The 15,494-nt window shown below is 38.1% G+C and overlaps 2 protein-coding genes across 2 annotated transcripts in view; one reads left to right on the forward strand and one right to left on the reverse strand.

Moving 5' to 3' along the window:
- dennd11 (DENN domain containing 11) overlaps window positions 1–7,921 on the forward strand; it is a 14,196-nt gene extending 6,275 nt beyond the window's left edge. The window contains exons 5-9 of the mRNA XM_024281938.2: window positions 418–556; window positions 644–775; window positions 3,186–3,336; window positions 3,516–3,584; window positions 5,329–7,921. Coding sequence (XP_024137706.1) covers window positions 418–556; window positions 644–775; window positions 3,186–3,336; window positions 3,516–3,584; window positions 5,329–5,524 — 687 coding nt within the window. The 3' untranslated portion in view covers window positions 5,525–7,921. The remainder of the gene's footprint in view (window positions 1–417; window positions 557–643; window positions 776–3,185; window positions 3,337–3,515; window positions 3,585–5,328) is intronic.
- A 3,253-nt stretch (window positions 7,922–11,174) lies between these two features.
- agk (acylglycerol kinase) lies at window positions 11,175–15,308 on the reverse strand. Its single transcript, XM_024281857.2, has 14 exons — window positions 14,954–15,308; window positions 14,821–14,860; window positions 14,666–14,745; window positions 14,508–14,583; window positions 14,308–14,433; window positions 14,123–14,217; window positions 13,982–14,051; window positions 13,797–13,876; window positions 13,660–13,717; window positions 12,795–12,942; window positions 11,818–11,915; window positions 11,672–11,742; window positions 11,508–11,592; window positions 11,175–11,440 (listed from the first exon to the last, which is right to left on the reverse strand). Exons 1-14 carry the CDS (start codon window positions 15,061–15,063, stop codon window positions 11,306–11,308), a joined length of 1,272 nt encoding a protein of 423 aa, XP_024137625.1. The 5' UTR covers window positions 15,064–15,308; the 3' UTR covers window positions 11,175–11,305.
- Window positions 15,309–15,494: the final 186 nt, after the last annotated feature.

Consider the following 15,494-nt stretch of genomic DNA (forward strand, 5'->3'; position numbering starts at 1 on the left):
TTTGGAGTTAAGGTAATATTTCAGCTTCATGATAGCTGTTTTGGCTAATATAGGCTTTTTTGTTGGATTTTAGGCTAATTTGGCATTTAGTTTTAATATATTAGCTGGCCATCAGCTTCAGGGTTTTCAGCTATTAGTCTCAGTGATTTATCTTATCAATTTCAGCATCTTCAGTCGCCAAATTTAGCTTACAGCATTCACACTAGCATTATTTCAGGTAATGCTATATATCTAGTTCATAATTATGTGAAAAAGTTATGGTTTTAAAGTTTTAAAATTGTAGTTTTAGAGTATTCAATAAATCTATATTCTATTCTGCCGGAGACCTGAGGTGTGTTTTTTATTTCGGCCCCTTGTGCGATTGAGCTTGACACCCCTGGATTAACAGAAAGACTAAAAGACTCTTTGTTTCTGCAGATCACACACCCGGCCGGCTGCATGTCCCAGTTCATCCAGTTCTTTGGGGAGCAGATAATGGTGTTGTGGAAGTTTGCGTTGCTTCGGAAACGCCTCCTCATCTTCTCCCCGCCGCCTGTCGGGGTGGTCTGCTACAGGGGTGAGCCGCTCGGGCTTTTCTGCACATTCCTCAAACATGCTCATGCATGAATACAGAAACTTTCAGTGTGTCTCTCTGCTTCCTCAGTGTACTGCTGTTGCTGCCTGGCCAACGTTTCCATTCCTGGAATCGGCGTTTCTGTGCCTGAATTGCGGCCTTTCTTTTACATCAACATCGCTGACATCAGCGCGCTGGAAACCGAGCTGTCCTATGTGGCTTGTGAGTCCAATAGTGGCTAAACACACTTTAAATTTGAAGGATAATAAGAGACAAAGTTGATTAATACATGTGTCGATTATATTTGATTTATTAACGGGGACAAACATGGCTTTTTCATTTTTTTAAGCTCTCAATTTCCAAAAGAATATATTTTTCCCAAAAAAGTGCTACTTCATTAAATTTAATTGATTAATTGAATCAGTCTGTATACATTTTACAGATAAAACAAAGTTGTTGATATTTTTGAAGTTGTTTCTGATTAAAAAAAAAAACCAAAACAACCTTACAGGTTTTTTTTTCAATATAGAATGTCATTATAGCACAGAGAACTCGATTCAGGCTCACATTATCTTTTAGGACCAACACATTGATCAAATTTGTTTTTAAATAAATCTTAATTTATTGTGTTTTTCTCTTTAACACAGATGATTGTTTTCTGTGTTTCTTAGCAGATGTCTGACAAATTTTAATAATACTTTAGGAGCATTTGTAAATATCCCTTTTGTAAGTTTCAACAAATCAAAAAAAAATTCATATTTAAAAAAAATCTTGTCTAAAAATATATATATTTTTCCTGCTTAAACCTAGATCAGGGGTCTGCAACCAGCGGCTTCAGAGCCACATGTGGCTCTTTGACCCTTCATTGTGGCTCTCTGGTTAATGAAGAATAAAAACAGAATAATTAAGGCCCACTAGAATATGCAGCAAATTTTCCAGTTTTAGTGTGCCTAATGGTTCAAAAATAATTTAATTAGGTCTAATTTAATTTTGATTAGTGTGATTTACAAATTTCCGACTGAGATACATCACAAATAGCAAAGTAAACTGATTTTTTTAATCATTGTTGACACAAAGCTACCTCCTACCAAATTTGCTGCATTGAGATGATGCTTTTATTTTGAAAGGAAGTCATTCATTTAGAAGAAATAGTATTTTCTATTTATGTGCATGTTTTATTTATGTTTCGTGTAACAGTTTATTTATATAAATGATAATAGTAACATTAACAAAGATGAATATTCGTGTTTTTAATATTCTAAAGGGTGAAGTCAGACTTTGTGGCTCCTCCTGGTTTGTGGTCAGTCAGAAATCCACTCAAATGGCTCTTTAAGGGTCAGAGGTCGCAGACGCCTGACTTAGATTTTGTGTAGCATCCATTAAAATGCTTAGATTTAAAGTGGAGGCCAACTTCAGCTGCTCCCCATTTTTTAAGGTGTGACGGATAAAAAAAGTAAAATAAAATGACACAAATTGTCCAAATATAAAATTAAATGTGAATCAACTTTATTACGCAACTTTATTATCAGCTTTCGTGTAACACGTGTGTCAAAGTAAAGGCCCGGGGGCCGGATCCGGCCCTCCAGTTCATTTTATTTTATTGTTATTAATGACTCGATGCTATCTTGTATCATTTTTAAAAGATTGTTTTTATGGAAGGTAAAATATTGAAAGTTATTTAAGTTTTTAGTTGATTTATTCTGGAATAATATTCCTGCCTGTTTTTATTCCTAGTAATGTTAAAAAGTGCAGTTTTTAAAGTTTTAAAAATGTCGTTTTAGAGTGTTCCACAAATGTTTATCCTGTTCAACTGCGACTTAAGGTGTGTTTTGGATTTTGGGCTCTTGTGCGATTGAGTCTGACACCCTGGACTAACATTTGAGTCACTTGCTCTACATTTAAGCGGGTTAACTGTTGCTTAATTCCATATTTTGAGGACAACTCCTAATTTTGTCAGTAAAAATCTGATTTCTTTCTCATTCAAATTGAAGAATCTTCTTCCATTTCCTCCTTGCCTCATTTCTCCCCATCAACACTTTTCAAAGATGTTTGTTTTTTATTAACTTTGGGGGCTTTTAGTTTAGCGGTCAGAGCAGTCGCTTGAAGAAAGGATCAAATGTGTTTAGGAAATGTGACTGAGATGAACGACTCGACATGCATTAAGACTAACCCCGGGCTCTCAATGTGGCCCAAGGAGGGGTGTGTTTTGGCAAGAACCTGAAACGGCTCATGATACACATCTCGCAACACATTTCACAATATATCCAAAGATTGTGCCAGAACATTTTTCACTTTTTTTTAAAAGAGTATGACCTAGCATAAAGAAATCATGCTAGCAAATGTCTCATAACAACAAATCCGCGAGGTTGACTGAACCAATGAGACTGAACATTCAACACTTTCCTCATTCTTGTAAAGCAGAAGGTGGAATTTGTAGTTGTTACCTTTGCATTAGTGCTTTATAGAAAGTTTTCTGGTCTGGTTTTAATGAGAACTTTTCCTTCTCTAGTCTTCTTTGGTATGTAAAATCACAGATCAACTGTTCAAATATTGAACATTGTTAACACCATGTGTGCATTTTAAATAAACATTGACCCTTTAAGTCATATTTGTTCTTTATTTTTACAATAAGGCACCACAGAGAAGATCTTTGAAGATAAGAAGGAACTGTACGACGTCTACGTGGACAACCAGAATGTGAAGACTCACCGGAGCCACCTCCAGCCGCTGCTCAAACTCAACGCCGCAGATAAGGAGAAGTACAGGAAGCTGGGCGAGCAGAGGTACGCTCTCACCTCGAGGCCGTCTGTGCTCCGTTTGAGCTTCTATCCTGCACAAACATGGTTTTCTCTCTCCACAAGTTGTGAATTTTATAAAAAAAAATCATTTTAAATTTATGTCACCTAAAGCTACTTAAACTGTTTATTTTTCTGTTAATAAATTCGTTTTTTTTCTTCTTCAGGCAGTTGCTGCTGTACTCTCAGGAGGTGGAGGAAGACTGCACGTCAAATGAAGAAGATCTCTTCATTCTGTAAGAGTTGCTTCAGATCTGTGTGTGTGACTGAGATCATGTATGTCGACTAGTGATGTAAGGAGAAATCGATGCAGCGATATTTCATTAGGAGATACTTGTATGGATGTAAAATAATGACAAGATGATATTCTGTTAAGTATAGAGTAAAATTTCCACCAAAATTCTCCCACGAGCGTATATCAAACTCCACGTACACAAGGAACGTTGGACGGGCGCAGGACAGTCTCCACGCCTGCTATTACATTTTTATTCCTGGTTCACATTGGCCGCAGAAGCCCCACGAAGTTGCGCGGAACGGAGTCCGCTTCCATTCGGCACCCTTGTTAAGCTATGGTGTGGTTCACACCAGGCGCGGAGCACCGCGAAACACTTGCATTGTGCAGCCGATTGTTTCGCTGTCTGGTCTATTTTGTGCGCGAGCGACCTGCATCAATTCTGGCAGGAAGGTGCATCAAGATACATAACAAAATCTATTTTTTTTTTTAAATAAAAGCAATTTTTCACAATAAAGCACAGCGATTGACAAATGTGATCATGTTTTTGTATCTAAACAGACTGTAGTAATGATATAATATAAACATAAAAATAAAAATAATATAATAATAACTAATATAATATAAATAAATATGTAATATAATATAAATATAAACATACAATTCCAACACACACACACTTTTCTCTGTCTTAACAACAGATAAATTAAAGAAGTGTAGTCCTACTAACTACTCGCTTCTTCTTAGCAGAAACATGGGGTAATATTTTTAGGTTATTAATTTACCAATGATGGCAAAAACAAAAAAAAGCTCTAGCAGAAGCGCCTGTCGACCGTCACGTAAAAATGCGCATCTGGTATGAATTACGCGCACTCTGCTCCGCAGCGATTACGCAGGGCTTCGGGGCTTCTGCAGGGTTTCCATGGCACTTCTACAGGGCTTCCGCAGGGTTTCCATGGCATTTCTACAGGGCTTCCGCAGGGTTTCCATGGCATTTCTACAGGGCTTCCGCAGGGTTTCCATGGCATTTCTACAGGGCTTCTGCAGGGTTTCCATTGCACTTCTACAGGGCTTCCGCAGAACCTAGCCTTACGCTCATGTGACCTCACCTGTAAACATATTCCTACACTCCTAAAACTAGTTCTGCCCCCGCATGGAGGACTGTGCACTCATGGAGCTTCCCCTCCCCCCATTGAGAAACTCAACATGGAAGGAAAAAAATTGAAAATACTCTCGTATCATTTGTTTTTTAAATTAAAACAGAACATGAAAAAAGGGTGAAAAAGGACTGCTTTATTTATTCATCAAATTCTAAGCTACTGTAGAAAAACAAATCATTTTTAATGTTCCATTTAAAAAAAAAAAATGAAAATGAAGACATTATGAACGTTCAAGGTTATGTCCGAATTCCCCCCTAATCACTATATAGTGCGTTCGCCATTTTCTAGTGCTTTCCGAATCTACTAATTCCAAAATCGAGTGCACTCGAAATTTCCCAGAAGTCTTTGCGAAAAACTAGTGTGCATCGATGCTCACTAAATTAGGGAATATAGACCACAATGCTTTGCAGTCGAACAATTTCCAACAAAAAACGCGTTTAAATGTCATTTTTGAATAAACGATCCTCATTTTCACCATCAGAACACAGTGGAGTCGGTTGTGATCCGTATCTTGAGATGTGTATCGCGATATGTATCATATCGCCTGACTTTTACACCCCCCTAACGTTCCAGTGTCGTCCCCTCCAGGTTCTTCATGGAGCTGAATAACCGCATCTTCCAGACGCTGTCGGAGGTGGCGGGCAGCGCCGATCGGACCCTCACGGTGGATCACGTGAGGGCCATGGGGCTGGACCCCCAGGGCGACCGCTCCTTCCTGGCCGACCTGTTGGAGGTGTACGGCTTCGATGTGACGCTGGTCATAGACAACCTCTGCTGCCCCTGAAGCCCCGCCTCCGAACGATTTTTGAGCCTGAAAGGCCGTCACACAAACACCAAGACACTGAGGACACCGTCTCCATCTGTCGTCTCTTTGTACGTTCTGGAGACGCTCCGCTGTGGGTCCGAGGATCCACGCCGCCGAGAAGCTCCGGTGGGACTCCTAGCGAACCGCTCTCGACAAAAACTTCTGCTGGAGACTTCCTTGATTCTGGACGATGGGAAAACGTCAATTATCTTCACCGCAGGAAGATGGAATGTTCCACTTTTCACGAATCACGGACACCTTCACAGTCCAACCGTTTGATGTTCACTCTGAAAAGCTTTACGGGAACGGTTTGGGGATGCTCGGAAATCCTGGAAACCTGAGCGTTTCAGTTTTTTTCACTTTGTTTGCCTTTCAAAAGAAAGCAATAGGAGGAAAGTTCAGCCTCATAGATTTGGGATTTACAGTTTTATAGCTGTCAAAAAGTGAGATGAAGCTGAAGAAAATCGTTTTTTTAGTGTGTATAAATACATTTATGAGAACGAAAAGGCTGTTGTAAATACCACCAGCTTTATGCACTTTTCAACACCAATGTTTCTGCTTCTGATTCTTTGGGTGGGTGAGGTTTCACTGAAATCCCTTTGGTTTTATCTCTTCTTGTGAATGCTGCACCACGTCCACCGCTGCACACGGTTATGCTTAACTTTAATGTTCTAAAAGCCATTTCCCTGGAGAACGGGCGGTCATGTTCTTCCTGTTGCTTGTAGCAGATCAACAAAAAAATCAACTTTCTGCTCATCTGTGCTGATGAGGATCTTTCTGCTTTTCCTTTCTCTTTGATACGTTTGGATGGGAGCGGGGCAGAAACCCCTGAAAGGGTCCGTTCTCTTCCTTTGAGCAGGTCCTGCTTTAGAAATGGGGCCAACTGTGTCTTTGAATGCTGCTGGCAGAGAGCTTTCCAGCAATAATTTGTTCCATGTTGGAACTCGTGAAGCTCTTTTTGTCTGGATTTCATGTTTTTCTCCCAAATGTGAGCTAAAATATCAGATTTGTGGTTCCTTCTTTGATTTCAGGTTCTGTTAAAATAGGTTCATAACTTTATTTTTATTCTTTTTTGTGTTAAAAAATGGGGAAAGGAAATAAATGCACTAAAGGTTGTGGGGGAAAAAATAAATAAAAGGAAGCTTTATTTTAAAAATGGGGCCTTAAAACTCAAACTCTTGTTTCTGTTTGTCAGTCCGACTGGCAGAACTGTTCACTGAGATCCTCACGTCTGCTTAGCTATGGAGCTAATTTAGAGCCAATATTATTTGAAACCCAAAAAAAAAAAATTTAAATGTGTGAAACTTTTTGTTATTCTAAAATAAACTTAATTATTTTCAGCTTCAAATTTTGTCTTTTAAGTCTCAAAACTCAAAATTTCCATTTTAAAACTTTGTTTTCACTTTCAACACATTTTTTTTTTCGTTTTCAAATCTGAAAGTTTTTGGCCCTGTTGGGACGCGTTGGGGCGGGACTAACACGAAGGACCAATCAAAATCGATGAGGGTGGTAACTTCAGTCCTGGTGCATTCACTGACTCATATACCTGTGGTGGTTACGGTCAGAAAATGGCTGCTTAGTCTCGACTATCATAGTTTGAAGTTGGTGTAAATGGGTGTAAAAAGCAGAGTTTTAATGCGTACAAATCGCGGGTCCAAAGTGCTGTTCTAGTCCGTTCAAAATGCCATGTTATTGTGTTACATACAAGCATTGAAAACGTCTTCAAGCACATAATTATCCAAGTTCTCAGAGTCAGTGAACGCACCGGGACTGAACGCGCCACAATAGGGCCAAAAGTTTTGAAACTGAAGCTTTCAGATTTGAAAACAAAAAAAAAATATTGAAATAATTTTTTTTTTGTTTTAAAACCTAAAAAACAGAACATCTGAAGCTGAAAATAATGAAGTTTATTTTAGAATTGCAAAAAGTTTTGGACATTTACATTTTTTTGTCCAAATTTTTCAATTTGTTTTATTTTGGTTGCAAACAGTATTGGCCCCATTTTAGCTCCATACTTCTCTTCTTCAAAGACGGCGTTTGCTCCCACACGAGCGTGTGACTGCTTCTACACCTCCACTGTACAGATGCCTTCTCTGTCTGAATGTCCACAGACTTGAACCAGCATCAGCTGATCGTTTGTACAGCGTGCCACTCTACTGAATGTCCAAACAACGATTGCACATCATGGCCACACATCCGAGTAGTGTAACCGTTTTCTTCTGGATCGTGCTGTAAATCGAGAGTATCTTTCAAAAATAACCAACGTACTGATGTGAAACCCTGGTAACGTTTGGAGAGCTCCATAGCATGAGCAACTGTCAGTTTCACTGTACTGCCATTGTAAACCAATAAAAACATGGATAGTGTTCAACCTGATCCTGCTTCCCTCAGTGAAAGGGTTTATGTTTTTTCTGGAATATTATTATTTATCAGGACATTCAAATAGAAACGTTCTTCATCTCAGCTTTTCATCCTCCAGACAAAAGCAGAACATGACAAATGAATAAATAACAGTCCCAAATCGAAGCACAAACACACAACGAAGCAGAGACCCACACATTTTTGTTTTGTGCAGTAACGTTGGCATTTCATCACTGAACCCGTTTTGCATGAACACACACACTTCCTCATGTCTGATCACTCCTGCTTGAACGTCTAAAGTTCAGCTCAAAATCAGCCGCTGACATCTTTACTCCTCATTTTATCATCGCTTCTTTTATTATGTAGTGACAATAAAACACGAGTTCATATAAACACTGAACGATCAGCTGTTTTAGTCTGTAAGAATGCAACATTATGTCAGAGTTTTACAGCATATTTCAGGAGTTGTTCTATTCTTCTTCTTACCGTGTGAAGAAAAAAAGTCAAATTTGGGGAATAAAAATGGTTTAAACCATGTGTCAAAATCCACGCCCGGAGGGCCGGATCCGGCCCTCCAGGTAATTCTATCCGGCCCTCCAGATCATTTTATTTTATTGTTATCAATGGCCCGATGTTATCTTGAGCTCATTTCTAACTGGTATAACTTGGATAAAATATATTTTTATGGAGGGTAAAATATTGAAAGTTATTTAAGGTTTAAGTTGATTTATTCTGAAATAAAATTCCTGCCTTTTTATTATTCAGAATTATATTAAAAATTTTTAAAAATTGGCATTATGCATGCTTTGTATACTATTTTGGGATTTACTAGGTTCTTTTTGGCTTTTTTGGACTTTAGCTATTTCAGCTACATGTTTTGGCTAATTTAGAATTTTTTTCCTTTTTTTTTAATCTATTTTGAATCTAGCTAATATTTCAGCTACATGCTAACTGTTTTGGCTAACGTAGAATTTCTTCTGTTTTTTAAGCTATTTTAAAGTTAAGGTAAAATTTTCTGCTACATGCTAGCTGTTTAGGCTGACCCAAGTTTTTTGTTTGTTTGTTTTTTAGGCTTATTTGACATTTAGCTAATATTTTAACTAGCAATCAGCTTCAGCGTTTTCAGCTATCAATCTCAGCATCCTCAGCGGCCAAATTCAGCTTCCAGCATTCGCACTAGCATTATCGCAGGTAATGCTATGTATGTTGTTCATAATTATGTTAAATAGTTACAGTTTTAAAGTTTTAAAAATGTAGTTTTAGAGTGTTCAATAGATGTTTATTCTTTTCAGTCCTCGATCTAAGGTGTGTTTTGGATTTTGGCCCCCTGTGGGGTTGACACCCCTGGTTTAAACTCCTGGGGATGCTGGAGCCTATACCAGCAAATCAAAGATCCATTCTGATGAAAATTGTGTTTTCAGCATGTTCTTGTTGCATTTTACTGATGACAGATGACAAATATGAAGAAAATTAAAATTCAAATTGCATTTTTTTAATGTCTTTAATCTAATTGCTGTGAATCAGCAGGAAAAAATGCAGTTTGAAAAAATGCAAATTTGTGACGAGGAAAATACCCTGGGCGGGGCCACAAGCTCCCTGCTCCTCCCCATTCTGATGCATCCACTTACAGATAAATAGATCCATGAACGTCTTTGTTTTCCTCGTCTGAAATGGAATCTGGAGCAGAACTGGACGACGGGACAGCTCTGATGTTGCTCACCATTTTTGTTGCACCAACTGTGATAAGTTAGGGTTTTTTAGGGGCTGTAGGCTAGTGGGAGAGCACGTAAACCAGGGATAGCCAACTCCAGGCCTCGAAGGCCGCATTCCTCATCACTAGGATCGCTTAGAAAACAGATCAGATGTCAGAGAGTTTGGGGGTATTTTTCAGGAAAGGCAGAAGCACATCCAACATTTTTTGGTCAATCAGAAACCGACAGTCACCAGCTGAGAGATAATTTAGTCATCAGCTGAACCTATGAAGGATGTTGTTGGACTGTGGCAGAAAACCAGCTTCCTGAAATGATCCCGCTGGGACTTGAACCAGAACCGTCTCACTGTGATGTGAAAGGGCTAACCACTACACCACTGTGCCGCCCAAATGTGAAACAATGGGACATAAAAGAGCTAAAACACTTCATATGAATGTATGCTTTCAAACATATTTGTTTCAATTTAGACTTTCTATTTCAGAAAAGACAAGTCTGATCATCAGCGTTTCCATGGAGACGTTTTATTTCTGCAAACAGATCTGTGGGAGAATCGGAAAACTTCTCCATAAATCCATGTGGATTTTCCCATTAAACCCAAACAGAAAAAGAATCTGCGTAACAGACAGAAAGATAAAACGAGCAAAATCCTGTTCCGAGCGCTATAATTAACCTTCAGGAAGCTCCGTCTTCGCTTCTCTACAAATAAAAAGAACAGTGATGTTGAGCGCGTCTCTGATCCTCCAGCTTAATCCTCCAGATTTGCTGTCAACACCATCTGTCGCTCAGGCTGGATCTCCTCCAGCAAGAAACACATTCATTAAATACTTCTTATATTTCCTTTTCTGTTCACCACATTTATACGTTTTTTTTCCTCTTCAAGGCTAAAGCTTCTCTTTATTTGGTTAACAAGCTTAAAGTCTTCAGCTTTAAACCCATCATCTGTGCAGCTGCTGGAAAAAAGGCTAATTAATTTGAACTGAGCGGCTTAAAACGACATGAAAATCATTCCGTAAACTTAACGGTGTCTGAAAAAGCAGCTTTGGTCCTTTTAAACGCTGCTCCTTGTCATTTATTATTTTTTTCTTCTGATTTAAAACAAACAAACTGATATTAGAAAAGCTACAGTTTAAGATGACATGTTTCAAGAGGCAGAAAAGTGAGAAATCTATGGAGCTAAATTCAGGCCTATATTATTTGAAACCCAAATAAAACAAATTGGGAAAAAAATATTGGCGTTTGGCCAAAAAATAAAAAAATAACATGTTAGAAACTTTTTGCTATTCTAAAATAAACGTAATTATTTTCAGCTTTGAATGTTCAGCTTTTTAGGTTTCAAAACTCAAAATTTCAAGTTCAAAACATTTTTTTTTACTTTCATCTCTGTTTTTTTTTTTTTATCTTGAAATTTTTAGATTCGTAAACGAAAAACAAAAAATTGAAACTGAAAAAAAAAAGTTTTGAAATTGACATTTTGAGTTTTGAAACCTTAAAAATCAGAACATTTGAAGCTGAAAATAAAACTGTTTATTTAAGAATAGCAAAAAGTTTCAGACATTTCACTTTTTTTGGGCAAAAAAAAAAACAATATTTTTTTGTATTTGTTTTATTTGGGTTTCAAATACTATTGGCCCCAACTTAGCTCCGTAGAATCCGCTTTCATCAGAGCTCTGGCGTCTTGCTCTCCTCGTCACTGCGGCTGTGAAAGGAGCTGCTCCCTGCGCTCCGCGCTGATGAAAAAACGCAGTTTCCTTGGCAACAGCCTCACCTCCACAGGCATGGCTTCGTACTCCTCGTTGTCGATATTGAAGAAGCCAGAGACACCCTGTAGGAAATACGCACAAACGTCAGCGTCACGGCACAACCTCAGAGAAGAAAAAAAAATCTCTCACCTCCGGGAGTTTCAGCTGGCAAGCTCCCGCTTCCAGTTTAGTCGAATTTTGTGTGAAAACTGTCGGATCTGCTTCTTTTTTGCTCCTACGATGACAAATCTACGTGAACTTTCAAAGGTTTAAGCTTTGAAGGCAGCAGACTGATAGAAGCGGAAGCTACAAACCCCGCGCTGATGAACTCCCCCACGGTGAAGCCGTCGGGTTCGGCGCAGATCATCATGGAGTCGTGAAGGCGCTGCAAAGTTCAACGCAACTTTAATGTGCGAGTGTCGACTAAAGCGGGTAAAAAGATGCCTGAAAGCCAACCGACCCTCTCCAGCGGGTTCTTGTTGTGCGTTTGGACGTAGAGCTCCACCGTGGAGAGCTGTTGCTCCTCCCACTTCTCTGCCACCTCCACTTTCGGAGGCTCTGCAAGCAAAACACGAATAAACTCAACGTCCGGTTACCTCTTCTGCTGAAACTGCAGCACAAGAACACTAATTCAGGGAGCTACGTTGGGGCCAATATTATTTGGAACCCAAATAAACAAATTGAAAAAAAAATTGTTGTTTGGCCTAAAAAAATAAATGTCCAAAACTTTAAGCTATTCTAAAATAATTATTTTTAGCTTCAAATGTTCTGTTTTTTTAGGTTTCAAAACTCAAACTTTCAATTTCAATTTTTTTTTTTCCGTTTCAAATTTTTTTTTTTTAGTTTTCAAATCTGTGTTGGGGCGGGGCTAACACAAAGGACCAATCAGAACCAATGAGGGTGGTTAGGTAATTTATCCAAGCATAAGGATGTGTTTGATGTCTGTATTTAACACAATAAGATGGCGTTTGAACGGGCTAGAGCGGCGTTTTGGACGCGTCAAAACTCTGCTATTTACACCAGTCTTGGGACATCATCAGACTATGATAGTACAGACAAAACAGACATTTTATGACTGTAATTATCACAGTTCTCAGAGTCAGTGAATGAACCAGGACTGAAGTTACAACGCTCATCGATTTTGATTGGTCCTTTGTGTTAGCCCCGCCCCAACGCACCACAACGGGGCCAAAAAGTTTTGAAACAGAAATTTTTAGATTTGAAAACGAAAAAAAAAAAAAGATTTGAAACTGGAAAAAAAAGGTTTTGAAATTGAAATTTAGAGTTTTGAAACCTAAAACACAGAAAATTTGAAGCTGAAAATAATTACGTTTATCTTAGAAAAACATAAAGTTTTGAGCATTTTACATTTTTTTTAATTTGTTTTATTTTGGTTTCAAATAATTATGGCCCCAATTTAGCTCCATACTAATTCACCTTCAACGGGGGGGTTCCAGTAGTTTTTCCAGCGGCGCACGATGCGGAGGAGCAGGTTGGGCCTGGGGGGTTTCTGGGGGGGCAGATCGGGGGGCCGAAGAGTTGGAGCCAGGTAGGAAAATGAAAGTTGCCGGACCAGGGGCCACTCCTGCAAAACAAGAAAACTGCACGTCAGTTTAAATTTACAACTAATTTATCATGAATTTCACAAAAATCGGACATAAATGGGATGGCATCACCTTTCAGAGACACAACTGTGTGGGTTTTACTATTGATTTAATGTGGTTTGTTTGACCAATCGGTGAACTAAAGTGAATTTGGTTCCCCTTAAACAATGAACAAGAACAGAAGAGATTTTTTTAAGAAAATATTTGGATATTTCTCTCATATTTTGTTGCATTTATTATCCAAAATGTAAAAAAAAGTTAATTAAATTATAATTTAATGATAAATTGATTTATTTCCTTTTATTTTCAATCACAGAAACAAAACAGAAAGTGATTAAGTGCTCAAAAAGGAGTAAACAGAAGCAATATCCTATTAATTTCCCCCCAAATCTTACAATATTTACACACAAATTTTTACACCTTAAACATAAATTAATTATTCACAATAAACACAAAAGAATTAAAGAAAAAATAGGCATTACGGTACCAAAAGAACACCATAAAACCATGATTGTTTGTACATTGTCCTATTAGGCTTTTAAAAAATTCAGTTTGTATTTTATTATTTATATTAAATTGTGTAACTCATTTTGATCCTTTCCTTCGTGTTATGTCATAACTCTGTTGGAAATAATGAAAAATCTCCTTAAAAAAATAAATACTTCTTCTTTCTGGGAATTCTTAACCAACACGTTTACCTTCAGGGTTTTGAACCAATGTGCTGCATTTGTCTTCAAAGGTCCAAGGTACCAGTATCTGTTAGAAAGTGAATTCTGTCATTTTTTCTCATGCACAGTGAACCGCGTAACCATGGTTACTGCCCGAGGAATCATACTTGCTGATTGTTGTAGCCACGTCTCGGAAAGCGCCCCAACGCAGACCGATCAGAGCAAAGACAGGTTGATCCGTCTCTCCCTGCAAAAACACAAACGGAGTAGAGTTTTGTTCGTCAGTACTGCAGAAACGATTGTTTTCCCAGAAAAAAAGAATTAAAATGTAAATTTCTGAATCCATTCTTACTTTGATTTGCAGCACATCCAGGGGTACCGTTTCTCCTCTCAGAATCGACAGTGTGGCTGAAGTTATGTCCCTAAAGAGTACATTTATTACGTCAAATTCATTTTTAATACTTAAAAAAAAAGATATTTACAATCAACTTACTTAACTTTGTTGTCGCTAAGGAGATGAAGACTCGGACTGAGAGAGTTATGAGAGCCCAGAGGAATGAACCCAATCGGTATGTTACTAAAACTATCCTGTCGTCAGAAAACATATTTGTGGTTTCAGTTTGTAAATAAAACTAAAATCATTTGATTAAAAAAATTAAAATGATTAGTTCTGCATACTTGATCCGGCCTTCGCAGCAAACCTGTGACGACCTCCTGCAGCGTCCCGTCTCCTCCAGCCACGATCAGCATGTCTGTCTGCTCCATGAACTCCATCAGCTTTTTGGCCTGACCTTCATAATCTGTCTGTGTGGAGATTACAAGATTCAGTGAGGCATGATGGGAAATATGAGGATCCATGTTAAAAACGTCCATCACACCTTCACTATTTTTATCTCCACGCCAGCCAGGTGTAAAATTGGAGCTGCATTCTTTTCGAATAATTTGTTGGCTTTCCTGGAAAAAATTAAAACAGAAAAAAAATGTTTAAATAGTTGGAGAAAAAATGTATCAGATTTGCATTTTGAAGTCTTCTTACCCACTGCAGGCTGCAGGATTTAAAATAACTGTTGCTTTCTTTAGTTGCTCCTGTGGGGCAATCTGTTGTCGTCCAAATTCCTACAATAGAAATAATTATTAGATGCATATACACATAAATAAATAAATTAAAAAGGACAATAAATTCAAACTTACCCTGGCCAAATAACACGCTTCTCTGCGCAGGAGGTTGTCACTAATAAAACATAAAACGCATAATTCAAGAATAATCTTCACACACGAACCCAATCTGGATAACATCTCCAAAGATAAATAAATAAAAACTCACCAGTGTTTACCATACAGCCAATACCCCCCATAGGACAGGACGCACACAGCAAATGTGGACTTTTTCCAGTGATTCCGTATCGTTTTAAACACTTTTACAACCCGAGCCATGATTATAAATCACCCTCAAAACCGTCTACCTCAGCCACATGCTACAACTGCCAAGATTTTTGGGCGATTTTAAGTGTTTTTCTGACAGACTTTAACCACAGCGGTCAAAATATATGCTGCATGGATGGAGTGGTGTAACACTACAACCGTTCCGACCAAAACAGAGCGGAACCAACAACGTGCACAAACTCAATAGAAGAAATAATAATAATAATTTAAATTCGGCTAATCACCAGTACCTATAAACTAAAATAAATTATTAAAATATAAATATATCCAAAATATTCCTTTAAATTTATCTTTTAAATGGCAGTTTTTACTTATTTAATCAAGAAACTACAACTCCCATACGGCAAGGGGGGTTCTGGGTCCTCCAACTCCTCGGACCCCGCCTGCACAAAATATACAAACGTATTTCAAAATGATTAAAA

This window comes from Oryzias melastigma, linkage group LG6 (assembly GCF_002922805.2).
Source record: "Oryzias melastigma strain HK-1 linkage group LG6, ASM292280v2, whole genome shotgun sequence".
Taxonomy (NCBI): domain Eukaryota; kingdom Metazoa; phylum Chordata; class Actinopteri; order Beloniformes; family Adrianichthyidae; genus Oryzias; species Oryzias melastigma.

What these genes read in the sequence shown, in the direction of transcription:
- agk (XM_024281857.2), bottom strand. Translation starts at nt 15,063, where the DNA reads ATGGCTCGGGTTGTAAAAGTGTTTAAAACGATACGGAATCACTGGAAA. An exon ending in AAGCGTGTTATTTGGCCAGG is followed by an intron (nt 14,746 to 14,820) that starts GTAAGTTTGAAT and finishes TTTCTATTGTAG; the next exon opens with GAATTTGGACGACAACAGAT. An exon ending in CTGGAACCCCCCCGTTGAAG is followed by an intron (nt 11,916 to 12,794) that starts GTGAATTAGTAT and finishes TTTTGCTTGCAG; the next exon opens with AGCCTCCGAAAGTGGAGGTG.